This window comes from Scardinius erythrophthalmus (assembly GCF_964197995.2).
Source record: "Scardinius erythrophthalmus genome assembly, chromosome: 4".
NCBI lineage: Eukaryota > Metazoa > Chordata > Actinopteri > Cypriniformes > Leuciscidae > Scardinius > Scardinius erythrophthalmus.
The window spans coordinates 4,615,933-4,628,470 of record NC_138224.1 but is presented as its reverse complement, the minus strand read 5'-3'; the positions used below and the strand labels follow the sequence as shown (position 1 = coordinate 4,628,470).

Below are 12,538 nucleotides of genomic sequence, written 5' to 3'. Positions count from 1 at the left end.
CGCATATTTCTCTATGTATTATTCAGTCTGTAGCGGCCATATGTTAGTACATAGCAACAGCCGTTGACTTCACTGGGGGGTGGATGTGTTGTGTAATTGGTTTCAAGTATGTAGCGTCTTCAAAGAAAGCCCTTTCTTGAGAGAGATATCTTTAGAGGCAGAGAAGAAAAAGCAAAAAACAGAGCAATAGAGAGACAGGGAAATAATTTAAGAAATAGGTTACCCTCTTTTCTTGTGTGTTGGCGGAGTCTCTCGGGTCCACGGTCGTCCGTAATCACAGAGTGTGTTTTGTTGTCAGAGCCAGCTGCTTTCTAAGATGTGCTGGATCGATAACGGCAAGGTAAAACAGCCGGTGAGGTTTGTGTGTGTGAGCGTGTGCCGCACACAAACACAGTGTGCTGGTCTGCTTAGCCTCACTTTCGCACATTAGCCCCTCAGCACCATTAGAACCGGTGGTCGTAACTTACCGCAATGTCTTTTCACAACAGGTTGTGTCCTTAAAAACGCCAGTTCCGCAACAAATGAATCTCCTGGTGAAAATTAAAGCACAGATGCTGTTTTTTTTCTGATATTTTCACAAGTTGTCCGTAATGGCTTTACAAGGTGAAAGTATGTGGAAAAAAACGTTGATGGGTGATTTTACTTGGCCGGGCCATGTTTTTTTTTACACACCCGTGTCTCCTCAGCAATACTCTGGATCAATAATCAAAAGGTGGCCTGATGACGAGAGAGAGCGTGTGTTTTTCCAGCTTTTCTGAGCATCAAGTCCACATTCACCTTCTCTTCACAAGCTTTCATGCCAGAGAAGTGCACTAAATTGTGCCGTTTTAACCCCACTTTAGGTCATATCATCCTAACAGGTGGCAAGTTGCAGCCACCATGTTTTTTGTCTTAATTTTTAATGCTCATTATTTCTCTTTCAGTTCACTGCATGAAGAGACTGGAGCGTCGCACTCCCTTTATGGTCATGGAGTGTGCAAGTGGCCAGGATGTGAAAGTATTTGTGATGACTTTGGACAGTTTTTGAAGTAAGTGACCATCAAGAGAGAATAAGTTCAATTATATGCAGTTGGACTAAAGCAGTAGTTTGTCTGTTTGCTCTGTATGTCTCTATATAGAAACAGTTTGATGCTTATTTGATCTCTCCATTAACAAAATCGAATTATTCAATCTCAAAAGTTTTCACAGTTTAGCTCACACTGAGCTGTCAATCCACAAAACGGATAGCGAATCTCCCTGCAGATTTCTTCAGTACACCTGTCAGCCTCTCAGAGGTGGTGCTCAGAATGACCGTGCGTCTCCAAGGCTTTGTGAGTAGATGATGGGTTGGAGCCGAGAGGCAGAAGCTAATGGCAACCCGCATAGCCGTGCAGTGTTGTCATGGCGTGGCTAACGGAGTGAAATGAACTCTTCATGCTCCATCAACAATTTAGTTAATTAGCTCATTTGTAATTGGTCGGCTTTGTTGCCGGGACGTGAGTGGGGGGACATCAAAGGAGAAGGTGTTTGCAGTGCTGGAGATTGCAGGTTATCACGTTGCCACTCCGAGGAAAGAGCCTCGCCATCAAAGAATGGAGAATATTCTATGAATATTCTAATTAGATCCGTAATTAACTGTGAAATAATAATCTGGTGCGTTTGGAGGGTGTAAATGTCCACGTCAATTCTTGTAAACGGCTTTTGAGAGTGGCGACATCGTTCTCTTCTTTTACAAACGCCCCAGATGCAATCTAAAGAGTCCACATCAAACAATTTAACGTCTTTGAGTGCGTTTCAACCATTTAACTAGTTAGTTATGACTGTCAACCAGAAGAACATATTTATCTCAAAGTACAGGGTTAACTCTTCCCGTGTACCCCATTGTCACTCGTTTAATCACGTTCATTGCAGCATAGCACGCATCAGAGATCATGTGATCTTTTCCCGCCAAATTCAGCTCACCGCTGTGTGCAAATCAATGGTTGAATAGAACTTAATAAAACTGCTCTGTGTCTGACAAGCTGTGCGGTAGGACGCCGTTACAGCAATCAGCCTCCAAATCTTTGTCGAAATGGGGGCGAGACACCCTCGTTCGCTCCCGGAGCCGGAGACGCCCGTACTGTAACTCGTACATGAAAACACTCCAACAAAAGACAGTGTGATCTGAGCCGGCGAGATGCCGGGTGGCGCTGTGCCTTGGAGGAGCGATTGTCGGTGTCAAAAAGAAGCTTTTAATGTCGTTCGGAGATGCCAGTCACTGCTGCGTATCATCCAGGTACACACGCTTAAAATGGTTTACATAAAATAGGTGTCAGATTCAAATGGCACCTTTGATGGGGAAGCAGAGGGCGGAGGGATTCACCCAGCCTGCGTGAGCTTGTAGCTCGCGGAGAAGAAACCAGCCACGGTTTTGTAATCTTTGTTGTGTTGCTGAGAAAGTTGTCAAGATCAGCATTTAAGCGCAGCTCTGCACTCTTTCATGCGCCGCGCACCTGGAGAAGGGTAGCCAAGAGGTGCCTGGCACATTATATTAGCTCTGAAGTTCAAATAGACGCACGTGAGCATGCATGCGAGCGGGTACACCTTGAGACGTGTGTATTAATGCAACAAAGCACACGTCTTGCGGGTCTGATTCAGGGCAACTTATTTGGGGGTTATGTGCAGCTAAAAGAGAGGGCTAATGAATTCATAGCGTTCTAATGTTGTTCTGCTACGCAGGCGATTTTGTTATTGTTTAAGCTCCAGATTGCTCCCCTAGTTCTCTTATTGATTTCCTCTCACATGCTTGAGAAGAGTCAGAACGAGTGTGGAGAGAAAAATACAGACGTACCTCCTGGCCTGTAATAAAGATTGACACGCTGTCATCGCATGCTAGCATTTGAAGTAGCGTCTTTCCAATGTTGACACAACAAGGGCCTGTGTGTCTCATCTCAGTAAACAAATCCTTGCCTGTCTTAATCAGGCTTTCGCCGGGAAATGTATCTTTCTTTTTCACCTACCTAACATTTAACACTGGTAAAGCAACCTGTCGAGCTTCCACCACTTAAACTGCAGCGTCTTAAACTGGGAGCTCATGAAAGCCAACAGGGAAGTGCCTGGTTTCATTAATCAAGTCCATGTCCGGTTGAGGGAGATGAGTCCTTTGAAATTAGCATAATGATTTGATTGGTCCGCATTGACTGGAAAGGGCAAACGTGAGATTTAAAGCATATATTTTGCAGCTAGCTTTAACTCAACTGATTTCATTCCATCTGTGGTTTTCAAATGCACTTTTCAGTCTGCTGCGTACCTGTCCATCTGTTTCTTAGACCATCAGAGCCCTCATTCCCCATCTCAAAACAAAAATCAATATGCCTATAAAGTGACCCATAAATTACTGACGGCTCCAGAGATGTTTGCTCAGAGCGAGCGGGCGGCCCGTCTCATTCTCCTCTCACCTCTCTGTTTGAACTAAACCCAGCGCCACAGGCTCATTAAGAGATATTGGTGACTGCATCTCACCCCCCTCCAGCCCCCTGCTTTTATCAATGCATAGTCAAACACCTACAGCCTGAATATTTCATAGCCATGCAGTAATCTGGATGTAATCACCAACGTTAACTGGCTCTCGCTAACGTTAGCACTCGCAAAAGACTCTGTTGTACAGAAATATGTTTTTCTGCTGGCTACTAAAAAAGGTCATTGCCATTTAATTTAACTTTATATCTCACAATTGGCAATTTATGTGTCACAATTATGACTATATATATTAGATTTTAATACGTTACGTTTCACATAATTGCAATTAAATTTCTCACAATTGCGACTTTATTGCTTATAGACGCATCACAATTTTTTCTTTCTTGTTAATTGTCACTTAATCACAATTTATTTCTTTTTTCAATTCATTGTGACTATATCTTACAATTGTTCATACTTTCCCAATTCTTTTCCCTCTTAATTGCGATTTTATATCTAAATGTATTTTTTCATACAACTTGCATTATATTTTACAATTGTAAACTTGCATTGCACAGTTGTGACTTCATGTCTCACACTAATGACTTTGTAATAACTGTGCTTTTATATCTCACAATTGTGACTATTTTAACAACTGTCACTTTCTATCTCCAAAAAAATGCTTAAAGAACCTAATATTTTATACTTTCCAATTCTTTTTTTTTACTCTTGGAAGTGGAATCGGGCTTCCATTAGAAAAGAAAACCTCACGTTCCTAAAAGAAACAAGGAAACGAGATTAAGATCTAGATGGTCGCTAATGAGAAACGGGGCGTGCAAGATAAGATGTGTTATTTAGCAAGCTACCTGTCGGGACAGAGGAACTAGCCAGTCGTGGCTTTTGAAGCAGCTGTAATTTATGACATCCACCATACATCAAGTGCCCAAGATAGCATTATGAGCATTGAAATGAAAAGGGTATTTGCAGCATTAGTTCCCTGCGAGGGACCTGATTACATGATTAATGAAATGCCCCTTTGCATGCGCATTCTGAAACAGCAATTAGGCACGGGGCCGGAGAAAGGCACCAGCTCTCCAGTCATCCTCACCATTTTTTTTTTCAATGCTATCTCACTCTTGATTTATAATGGAGAATATCTGAGCATTAGACCTGAAACGGTTACAATAGCAAAAGCGGGCGTGATGGAATGAAATAATTTTAAATGGGCACAGGCATAATTGAAAGGTAGCGGTGGCCATTGTGTTCTCAAATGTCCTCTGCTTTGATTGGCGTGTTTGAGGAGGATTATGAATACGTTGTTATTTTGCGTTTTGCACATAAACAATAGCTCGCGCTATGAATAGAGAATGAATAGAGAAAATGCTTAGTAGTGTTAAAACTAGCTCAGTGTGGGTGGGTGTGTGTTTGCGTGCGCGCGTGTGTGTGTGTGTGTGCGCATTTTAAGCTCACACTAATGCACTGGAGGTTGTACTGTAAATGATCATTGAAGGGTCTGCAAGCTAACCTATAATTACAGGAAAGAGAGTGGCAGCATTGGCATTTCACAAGCATGTCTTCTAAAAGAGCGCTTTGTGGGTTTGTCACCAATGATAATTTAGATAGAGGCTCATTACCGAACATCACAACACTTTTAAAAACCTTTTCGCCTCCGTGCGTTTGCCGGGAATAAAGGTCTATTTTAATGGTGGGCTTCTTTTGTGTCCTGCAGACAAAATCCAATCAAGGAAAACCGCCATTGACTGCTCTTGCAGTCTGAAGTGGGTTTTTTTTTCCCTGCGTAATATTCTAATGAAAGGATGAGTAGATACATTTAATATGTCGACGGAATAATGCACTCTCCGTAGGAGGCGCTTTTTAAATGTTACTCGAGTTAAATTGCATTTATTATATTTATTTCTTGATAAATGTAGAAGACAAAACCTCTGTGCGAGGCCTTTTGTACGCCAACATCCCTCATAAGCTGTTGTGTTCTGAGCGCTGCCTCTCATTCGCATGACAGTCGCTCTATTGTGATGTTAAACACCGGCTTTCAACAAGCGAGAGACACACTTGTTAGACAGCGGCGGTTTGTTAAAAGCTAATGGGCTGGACGTCCTGTAATCCAGAAATCATATTCATCAACAACGGTGGTAGTTGATCAACAGCAACCGCTTATTATTAGTTCAGGCCGTGTGTGTATGTGGGGTTGGTTTTTCATCAGTTTCTCCTGTTTGCCTACAGGCACCTTAACAATGAGCACGCTCTGGACGACAGGAGTACCGCCCAGTGCCGAGTACAGATGCAGGTGGTACAACAGCTAGAGATTCAGGTACAGTAGACCCATGAATATAAACACATGCACCCTGAAAAGAACAGTTCAGCCAAACCATTACAGTTCTGACATTTACTCACCCTTCGTTATTCAAACCTCCATGACTTTCTTTCTTCTGTGGAACACAAAAGAAAATGTTGTGTCTCCATACAAGTCAATTTGGTTTAGCATTGCTTTGGACCCCATTGACTTTCATTGTTTCTCAGCAGAAGAAAGCAAGTCATACAGGTTTGGAACAACACAAAGGTGAGTAAATGACAGAATTGTAATTTTCACTTTAAAGACAACATGGAATGACATGGAATTTACATTTCATGTGTGATTTGTAGGCTTATTTCTTCACAAACGTTTGACCAAAACTGACAAAGCTTAGCTTTACCTAGTTCACATACTAGCTTACGTAACACTTTATTTCAAGGTGACATAGTTACACGTTACTACATGTACTTACTATAGTAATAACAGTAAATTATGCATAATTAATCCTGACCGTAACTCTATAGTAAGTACATGTACAGTAGTTCATTATTATTACTCAGTACTTATTTGAGTAAGTACAATGTAACTACGTCACTTTAAAATAAAGTGTAACACTAGCTTATACTTGAAACTTAGCGTTGTGTATTGCAAATATTATTAGCTCTTATAACAATGTAAATTGCCTGTTTGTCATTTGTATAACTCCGTCTGTAAACACTGAGCTGTTGATCTGTTTATCTGACCAATGACAGATAGTGGGAGTGTTCGGAAAGCCTGTTTTTTTTTTGCATTTGCTATGTATTAAAAGCAGGAAATATTTAAAAATGACTTAATTTTGTCATCAGGGCTTGAATGAATCCTCGGTACCAACATGTTGGGCTTAATAAAAGTAAATCATGTCAATTTTTAAGTTCATGTTGTCTTTAACACACACTTGTTAAACTTTTACCGCTTTTTTGCAGCATGACACCAAACATTTCCAGTGCATTTCATTAATTAGCTTGTTGCCATAAAAAACTTGCAGCGCATAAACTGTAAAAATGCACAAGGGACACCTTGAGCAAATCCATCCCAACAAAGGTGAAAACCATCACAGGCCTTTATAATTGAATCATGGTTTGTGCTTATTTTCTATCCCGTCCAATTAATATGCGCGCATCTGGGCTGGACTGTGTTAATTAAATACACTTTGCACCTGAAGGAACCTCTAAAGAGAGGCACTATTTTCAGTAGCTGGAGCGTGACCTTATTAAGGTGTCACGCTGGCGAGATAATGAGAGCAGTGATTGAGGGATGCTATTACTCAGCGCTGCGGCCATCTCTCCCGCCAGTTAACGCTCTGTCCTTTGCCTCACACCTTCCGGTGCACCATGGGATACGCCGTCAGGGTTGCGCTGGGGTTAAAACCCATCTTTCTTCTGTTAATTTCAAATAAATAACCAGTTTCTCTTGCTGTGTATTTGCAGCCCGTGCTTAGTTTTTTTTCATGTAGATCTCGCCGTTCCCTGGCGTTTACTCGCTCAAAAAGCCGCCTTGCCTTTGTAGTGTGGATTGCTCTCTGATCGTGGCCCCTCTAAGCCTCCGTGATGCCCATCTGAATGCAAGCCAAGCGTTCCCCACAACCTTTAAAGGTTTTTACGCTCGGCGAAACCCTCCCTATTTATTTGTTGGGCTCTTGAAACAGAACGATGAATAATTCTTGTTTATATGTAAAATAACAGACGGACATCACGATTTCTCCCTTGACTTGTTCTCTTGTTCGCTGATACCACAAAGCCGGCGCGCTTACACTGTGACCAATTACAGCAGCGCTGCTGTTTTCTGTCCTTCTGGGCTTTTTTCCGGTCTTTTTTCCTTTTTTGTCCTCTGTCAGTGGTAATGAGGCCCGGTTCAGAGCTCGGATCCCGGCTCGCTGGTGGAGTTCAAGGCGGTGCGCTGTGCGGGCCGGTCCCTGTCACTCTCCGTGAGTTAGATTGATGATAACAGATCGCCGGGGCACTAACTGGACCTCAGAGGACCCGGGAGGAGGCAGGGAGGCGGGACCGACTGGCACTCTGTTTGCGGGACCCCTTCACCTTTCGGCAGCTGCTAGATCCAGTCCAGCCCTAACAGTGTCCACAGGACTTTGAGTCGACGACCAGGACCCTCTAATTTATGGCCTGAGTATCTTGTTACTGTCAGAGCTTTGCTGACCTAAATTCTGCTATTGACAAAAAGATGAAGTGCTATTTGTTTCCGGTGACCTCCGAGCACCACCTTCAGCTCTCCATCACCGCACCACGAGGAATGGTTCTCTTATCTTTGCTTTAATCTGCCTCTCTCTCTCTCTTTCTCTCTCTCTCTCTCGCTCTCAGTGGTTTTCAACTGGTTTTGCTTCAGGTGTCCAACACAGTATAAAACTATTTTTATCATCTTAAAGTAACAAAAATGTCCTTAAAATCAAACATAAAAGGAAAACACTTTGCAAACAAGTTGAATGTATAAAATAATGTTTTTCTTTGTTTGTTTTTTTACATAAACGTATACTTTTACGCATTTATTCATCTTGGGTATTGCTGCACATACTAATATGTTTTAAACATTAACCGTCACCGAGATTTAAAAAAAGAAATGCTCTAAAGAAATATAGTTAATTTAAGTACATAAAAAAGACGAGTATTACCAATATTACCGATTTCCAAAGGAATTTGCTCTAAAACATTTGATGCTTTGGACAAGAAATGTGATGTTTTCTATCCTCAAAGCTGTGCTATCTGAACTGTACTCAAGTTTATGGTTAATTGAATTTTTATTCATTTTTATTTGCATTTAACATTGTTGTTTTGCAGCTGTCCATGACCCCATCAGAAAATACTTTTTTGGGTTGCGACCCACCGTTCGAGAACCACTGCTTTATGTCTGTTTCTTTGAGGCAAGCCTAAGGAAGCCTGTTCGGCCGTATGCAGGATTTATTACAAGCAGACAAGCTCGATAACAAGATGTATTACTGTGGTAGTCTGGGGAAAATCACTCATTTCTAAAACTGGTCTGTTTTCTTTTTTCTCTCTCTCTCTCTCTTCCTCCCTCTTTCCACTAACAGCTTTCTAAAGAACGTGAGCGTCTTCAGGCGATGATGGCACACTTGCACATGAGGCCTTCAGAGCCCAAACCATCACCAAAACCGGTGAGTGCATATTGGTACGCGTACAGTAAACAGGACTCGGATGGTAAATGAGCTCTCTAAACACGGCTGGAGGATGAGAGGAGAATGGGATTTGTAATGCCTGCTTTCTTGGGACCCTATCAGGAAGGAGAGAGCATTAAATCATACACCCGATCTCAACCAAAAACGCAGAGCCATTACACTCTGATGGCTTTAGCACGGCAAACAACCTATTGGAGGGTAAAAGCTATTTAGCACCGCGACCGCAGGCACACTTAAAGTAGGGGGAAGACGTTTTGTTTCAGAAAACAAACAGTTTGAAATGATAGATAGAAACTGTGATAAGATGATCTGTAAAGAAATAACCCGTAATCTGTAAACATTCAGAGATATTGCGGTGTGTTTGAAGAAAAAAATTGAGCAATATTTGAAAACGGCCCCTCTGTCTGGATCCATGTAAAGAAAAAACCATCAGATTTTCACCCAGATATGTTCTTAACCATTAATCAAAATACAAAAGACACAGAGTGTTGTGATGAAAATGAAAGTGTTTACAAAAAGAGAGTAGGCTGTGATAAATGTTATTTATCAAAATTATTTATTAGATATTCAATATTTTGCGAGGGAAAACATTGTTAATGTGTTTCCACCGCTTAGGAAGTAGCTAATTTCACCAGTATAATTTTTCTCATCACCTCCCACCGTATAAAGCAGATAATCACAAGACAGAATAATTATCCTGTAAATCCATCAGGAATCGACTGCTCACCTCTGTCGATTTATTATTCAAGGTTTTTTTTTTCCATTCTCAGAACTCCAGCAGCACGGTGAAATCGACTCTAATAAAAAACGTTCAGCCTATAATCCGCAACCGCATACGAATGAATAATATTAATGAAGTATTACATTACATAAACCGCACATGAAAGGACTGCTAATTGCATTTGATGATGAGCAATTAATGGCGAGTTCTTAAATAATCAGCGAGGGTCTGCGATTTTTTTTGGCACGCTCCTTTTTGTCTTTTAGTGCAAGCGTTGGGCTCACGCGAGCGCTTCAGCGTTATCGGTTTTGCAGGTACAAAGGAGAACACGTGTATCCTCCCCGCAAAAAAGGATGTTAGAGATAATATGGTGGTACTTTCACACCCTCGTACGCACAGGGCCATCAGAGAACCATCCCACACATTTGATAAATATTAATAGTGCGAATTTATTAGCACGACAAAATGAGCACCGACAAACGCTCAACAGCTATCAGTAGCCCAACACAGGGTGCGGGTACACTGTTATACGACCCCATTTAAACTCTGAATGGCACTTCATTAAATGTTACCTTTTGGCCATGCCATGGATGGCTGAAAATCAAAGTTACCAAGGCTGCTAGTCCTGAATAATGAGGGGCTCTTTTTTTCCCAACCCCTTCCCTTCCTCTCAGCCAACCTTGAATATATATTCAGATGAGCAGCAGTAGTAAAGGGCTGATCCCTATATTCTCATTCACTCCTGCTCAGTTAAGCTTTAATAAATTCCATTTTGCAAACACCGGATTGTATGCCTGCAAACATGTTACGCTTGTTGCCCTAACCAGGTGAGGAGAAGGAAGGAAAATCTTGTCTTAACATTTTAAATATACATGCAGAACAGTTTCCCCGCTCGCTCGCTCACTCACTACTGATAGGATTTATTATGAAGTGCTTTTTAGCAGTGTTTGACAGTGTATCAAAACCTTTTTAGATGAGTACTGTGTAATTACGGGCTGATGCGGTGGTTTGGCTGCAATGAGAAAGACATTCAGAAGGGCCATCCTTAAATCTGGTGCCGTGACCCGGGCCCTGACGAATTATACAATGTATTTTACACATCAAACTGTTTTTGCAAGCAGGGTACAAATGGCAATAAATTTTGCACCAAAACTTTATTTGTCTCTCATATTAGAAAGCTACATTTATTAGTATAATTCACACAATTATTGCTAACTGTAGTGATGCGCATTTTTGTAACGGTGAGAAAAAACAAGCTTTTGTTTTCAACATCTGTGGTGTGTTTTAAAATTGAACCATATATTCAATGTGGGAAAATCACAGTATTTACTTATTATTTATTCACTATAATTCAAGTAATAAAAATTTTTTAAATAATGTGCACCAATAAATTGTTCACATGTTTTAGAAGTAAATGGGGTCCTTTTTAATTTCAGATTGACTTTAAGACACAAGTATTTACTCAGCGTGTGATGTTGTGATGTCAAAAACATAACCGTTTACCCTTTTGCTAAGACATCCCTCTGGTAGACATCACGTCTCTGTCATTAATTTCCTTTCAAGGTCTTAGTTCCAGTGGTTAGCCAGAATACAACATTCCCCTAGAGGAGTCATTGATTTTCTCACAGTGGTATAGCGCGTGCCACTCTCTGTGTTGGCATTATCTCATTATCATTATAAGTGGAGCTGTAATTGTCTATAGAGCAGCCACACGGTCGCCTGAGAATAGCCAGCTTGACATTTCATTGTATTTATCAACACGTGCCACAAGCGATTGTTGATGTTCAACCGGCGGTCGTTTTCAATTCCAACAGCACCGGAATTCCGCCTGCCAATTCGCAATTAAGGCAATTTGGTTTGAATATGTAATGATGTCATTACCATTCAAAGGAATTACCAGTGAGACTAAAGGTCAGGATGGAATTTTCCACTCGGGTGAAGTTGAGACACAAAAAAGTGGTGGAGGAAAATCCGCATAAGTGCGTATCGATTAAAAACCTGCCACTGTGTTTGGTTGGTACGACAGGAAGAAAGCGAGACGGATCACTAGCGAGGTTCCAGGCTATGGCAGAGAGCCAGGTGATCTCCTCACTGTGTGTGTGCTTTGCATCCAGGGAGCTCTTATGCGATAGAGATGGGCCGGGATAACTCACAGCCTGATCATTAGATAATCTTTAACAGCGTGCTCTAATTAGAATTCTTATGATACAATTTCATCCTGTAATTAGTGCAGATTGGCTGTTTCCTCCTATGCTTATTAGGGGAAACACAGCTGTAGGAATGAGCCAGCACTCGTTTAAAACGTGCGCTCTCTCTCTCTCTCTCTCTCTTCTACAGCTGAATCTCGTTTCCAGCGTCACAATGTCAAAGAACCTCCCATCTGTCTCACCCCCCAACTTACCTCAGACGCCCACCACGCCCACCGCTCCAGTCACACCCCTTTCCCAGATGCCCCAGGTGCCCAACGTTCTCAGTCCAGCCAACGTGCCCAGCATGGGCGCCATGCGCAGACGCCACACCGACAAATACTCCATGCCCTTGTCCTCAGGTTTGTAGAAGCTTTTTTTTTGTGCTTGTTTGTTCCGGTGAGCTTTTTATGCAAATCAGGCTCAAATCAAATCATCAATATTCAATGAATTTTAATTACAGGCAAATATAAAATAATGCAATATTTAAGAAGGCGATGCATGTAAAAACATCTTCTTGTTTGATGTTTATATTTACTGGTCTTGTGCAAGTGTTCAGAGCAGCGGGAAGGCATGAATTATTCAAACACATACAAAATATCGACGTGGGCTCTAATTTCATGAGCGTGTTAATGTTTAAGATTTCTCCAGAGAGAGATTAATTAAAAATGTATTTAGTTGGACATGTAAAATGCTGATTTGAGGTGTCCCCCCCCACA

The 12,538-nt window shown here is 41.5% G+C and overlaps 1 protein-coding gene across 3 annotated transcripts in view; it reads left to right on the top strand.

Moving 5' to 3' along the window:
• The window catches only part of foxp2 (forkhead box P2), a 104,370-nt gene that overhangs the window by 80,648 nt on the left and 11,184 nt on the right, over positions 1 to 12,538 (top strand). For 2 of the 3 annotated variants that reach the window (XM_081363682.1, XM_081363683.1), the window contains exons 10-13: positions 924 to 1,028; positions 5,659 to 5,746; positions 8,808 to 8,891; positions 11,971 to 12,181. In XM_081363682.1, coding sequence (XP_081219808.1) covers positions 924 to 1,028; positions 5,659 to 5,746; positions 8,808 to 8,891; positions 11,971 to 12,181 — 488 coding nt within the window. The remainder of the gene's footprint in view (positions 1 to 923; positions 1,029 to 5,658; positions 5,747 to 8,807; positions 8,892 to 11,970; positions 12,182 to 12,538) is intronic. The other variant, XM_081363684.1, reaches the window with a different exon arrangement.